The 3,682-nt window shown below is 41.0% G+C and overlaps 1 protein-coding gene across 1 annotated transcript in view; it reads right to left on the bottom strand.

The window, feature by feature from the left end:
* Positions 1–2,185: 2,185 nt before the first annotated feature.
* Positions 2,186–3,682, bottom strand: part of CITED2 (Cbp/p300 interacting transactivator with Glu/Asp rich carboxy-terminal domain 2) — a 2,827-nt gene continuing 1,330 nt past the window's right edge. The window contains exon 3 of the mRNA XM_008636002.2: positions 2,186–3,680. Within this exon, the coding sequence (XP_008634224.1) occupies positions 3,474–3,680 (207 nt within the window). The 3' untranslated portion in view covers positions 2,186–3,473. The remainder of the gene's footprint in view (positions 3,681–3,682) is intronic.

A 3,682-nucleotide genomic window follows, 5' to 3' on the forward strand; every position in this document is an offset into this window, starting at 1 on the left:
CGAGCCCCTCGGTGGGCGGGCAGCTGCCCCTCCTGCGGCCTCCAGCACAGTGCCCACCCGTGAATTCTTGACTCCCGGGGAAAAAGGATGAGGACTGCGCTAATCGGCGCCTAATTTCCCACAGAGCGCACGTTGCGTGGCGGGCCGGCTTAGGGCTGACCTCCCTTCCAAATAAAGCAGCGCGTCTATTTGTGGCCGTGGCTTAAAGAGGAGCAGATCTCATGTACCATGTTGGAAGTTCTTGAAAAACAGCCAAAGTACAGAGGTCAAGTTTCCTGTACTGACAGCAACTTAGCGGGACGCGAGACGGCAGTGTCCTTCGTGAGGAGCTGGAGAACTGGGTCGCTGTGCATCCTTCACTAATCGCTGGGTTCCAATAATAAATTACTTCAGTCTATTTCAAAGCAGTGTGGAGGACAGAGAGAATCTGCTTGAAAGCCTGTTACTGCCTCAGCTATGGGCCAGTGGGAGCATTGCCAAGGGGTTTGTGTTGGCAAGATGAGGGTCAGGCCCCCAATATTGCTCAGTAGATGATATAATGAATAAAAAAATACACACTTGTGCTATCCATTGGGATCTGACTCTTCATTAGAAATTAAGGGACAAGGCAGACGATATGATTGTTTGGCAAATTTCCCCAGGGTCTACCTTTAGGAAATCATAAACCCCCTTGGTGATGCCTTGCCCAAAGCCAGTGCTTTCAGTAGCTGCTGTTACTCAGAGGCAGCAGCTCTCAGTTTTACATGGAGTTGTATGCAAATAGACTCTACCAGTGTGCCCATGGAACTGCCTACTCTTGGAAAAGCTTGCATGGAAGGATTTAATGTTGACAGACATAAGTAGTGATGTCTCAAGTGTGAAGAATCTGTTGTTTAACCAACTTTATGAAGCAAAAGTGCCTATCATTAAAGTGAGAGTATTCCCTTTGGTTTTAGAAGATCATCGAGGCTTTAAACATCTATGCAATTTGGTATGCACATAATTTGATAGTCTGTTTTACAAGAAGTTGATTAGAATCAGAAAAATCACCCTCCCTAACTCCCGCAGAAGAGGGCAATGAAACGTGCGCAGATCAAACAGCCTTAAAATGGAAAAAGGATTTATATAGTGGTAAATTGGGCAATGGCTCTTAAAACTACAGCTGTATTCTTCTAAACACTCTTTTACGTTATTGGTGAGTTGGTAAGTTATGATTTACTGTCATTTGATGTAAAATTTACTGTCACAAAACATTAGCAACCACTGGCTGAAATCAGAAGGCTGCTTTTTTAAAATTCTTGGTATTGAGAGTTTTCTAGGCATGGACTGTCACTGCCTGCAGAGTGCATTTAGTTATCTCAGTTTTCCCCAGAAGCATAAACTTCCTTCTTTCTACCTCTGCTAATACTTTAATATTTACTTGATTTTTTTTTTTTTTTACATTCATAAACATGTTAGCTGCTTTGTGTCTGTAAGGCAAAGAAGGCCAAGTATCACTTTTCTTACCAGCTGGGACAGTCTTAGTAATCAGTTTAATTTCCCAGCTTGATTTAAAACACTGCTATTTACACTCCCATTGTGTGGTGATATCCTCCTGTTTACGTGACCAGGTTTAAAATTTAACTACATCCACCATGCTGTTTTTCTTCCTAATTCAGAAGACATGGATTAAAAAGTAAGCAAAAAGAAAGCTCGGTAGTACTTCTCCTCTATCAAACTTGGGAAGCATGGCTAAACAGGATTACATGTATTATTAAGGTCTTGATCCCACAGCCTTCACCGACCGAGTAACTTGTGCAGGAGCTTTGCCAAAGGCCGAGTGAGGGCAGAAGGCAGCAACAGTTGGCACTAAATGTCAGCTGCCTTAAAATAATGGGCATTTTTCTCCAAAATATTTTAAGTAGACCTGTATGGATTTGTGTCAGTGGCTTCAGTTGGTAGCAGTTTCTGGGAGACAGGGGTCAGAGATGTCCCACTGAGGAATATTTCAAGGATATATTCCCCTTCTCCTAAGTCACTGGAAATGAAATGAAATCGGTTCCAGTGTCACACAGATCTGGATTGATGCAGCAATCTCCTGTGTTAACCCTGTGAGGTGAGAGGCAGAGGGTGACATCCACCACCCTCCCTTCCCATGTTACAAATACTTTTTACATAGGTCTTCCAGGTGAGATAATGAATATACAAAAGAACAAAGTCTACTATATAAATGAAAGCAGATTTATAAAATTACAAGTTTAATAGATAAATATAATAAATACTTTATGCATCATAACTCTGGACAACTACATTTAAAGCAAGTATGTTGGCAAGTCACAAAAAAAGTTGCGCTCTTGGCAACTTTATTTTTCAGAAAACCACACTGACAGGCATATTACAATGTAACGCATGAGGCTTTATGCTGTAAGTATGCTCAAATCCCGCTCATCTACCGAGTTCACCATGACATATATATGGGTGTAGTGTATTTTCTATTTTGGAATGTCTTTTTGCACACCAACACGGTTGTACAGATAGATGTTCCACTTACCAGGGACAGTGGGGAAGAGTTTTGAAGAAAAATACTGGTAAAATGACTTCTAGAAAAACTAAAGCATTTCGTAACTTTTTATTGACATTGGCAAATTAAAATAGAATAAATTAACAATATTTTCTCAAAAAAATGTTTTGTACAAAAATACTGTCAAAATTTCCTGAAAAGCTTTCAACACAGTAGTATCTTTTCATGTACTGAATAAACTATATTAGCACAGTGTCAAAACGCTGAAGACAGAAACAAAAAAAAAAAAAAAAAAAAATCTGTGAATGTTTGCCACTAGTCAACATTCCATCCACACCATATTATTGTCTGTACATATGGGGGAGGGGGAATGGGTAGCAGACTTTTTAAGTAACAGTATTACTTTTCCTGATCTGGAAAGGTTTGGCCCACATCTGTTAAGCTTCCAGTTTAGAGTATTCAGAAAAAAAAAAAAAAATTAAGTCTGCACTGCAATGCATAGTTAAAAATTAAGCAAGATGGCAGCTTTTGTGCAGTAGTATCTGCCCTTCAAAGTTCATGCAACCAACTAATGCAATTTTTTTCCCTGTTCACTCAGAATTTGAATGCAGTTCAAGTCATTGGAAATCATCGTTTACAAAATCCACAAGATTAAGCAATTTGCCAAGATTAATATCTAACAGTTCGGCACTGTGGGATAATTATGGGCATGTTACTGCGAGGAAATTAAGAGAGGGAGGTCGGGAGGGGGGCAACCAACATAAAAAGGCAGAGTTCGCTAGATATTATTACTACAGGAGGGAAGGTGAGTGACAAAGCTACAAAAAGAAAAAAAAGGTGGCAGCGATTTAAAAAAAAAAAAAAAATTATACAAGCGCATAGTTGACTCTGCTTTCCAGATTCTCACCTTTTCAAGCCCTGAAAAGTGAGACACCGTGTCTAGGGGAATGTTTTCATTCGCACCGATAAAAGTCCTTTGTTTGTTTTAAATGAATCAGCAGCTCACCCTGCTGGGCTGCTGTTTGCAAACGAAGTCTGTCATGAAGTCAAACTCGTTCTGTCCCAACCACAGCTCGGGAAGCTCCTTGATGCGATCCAGCCCCATTTCGATGACTAAGGACATGAGGACCTCCTCGTCGATGAAGTCCGTGTCTATGACATTGGGCGGCAGCATTGCCGCGGGGACGTGGGGGACGGCGGGCG

The sequence above is a fragment of the Corvus brachyrhynchos genome, unplaced genomic scaffold (assembly GCF_000691975.1).
Source record: "Corvus brachyrhynchos isolate BGI_N302 unplaced genomic scaffold, ASM69197v1 scaffold6, whole genome shotgun sequence".
In the NCBI taxonomy this organism is placed as follows: Eukaryota; Metazoa; Chordata; class Aves; order Passeriformes; family Corvidae; genus Corvus; species Corvus brachyrhynchos.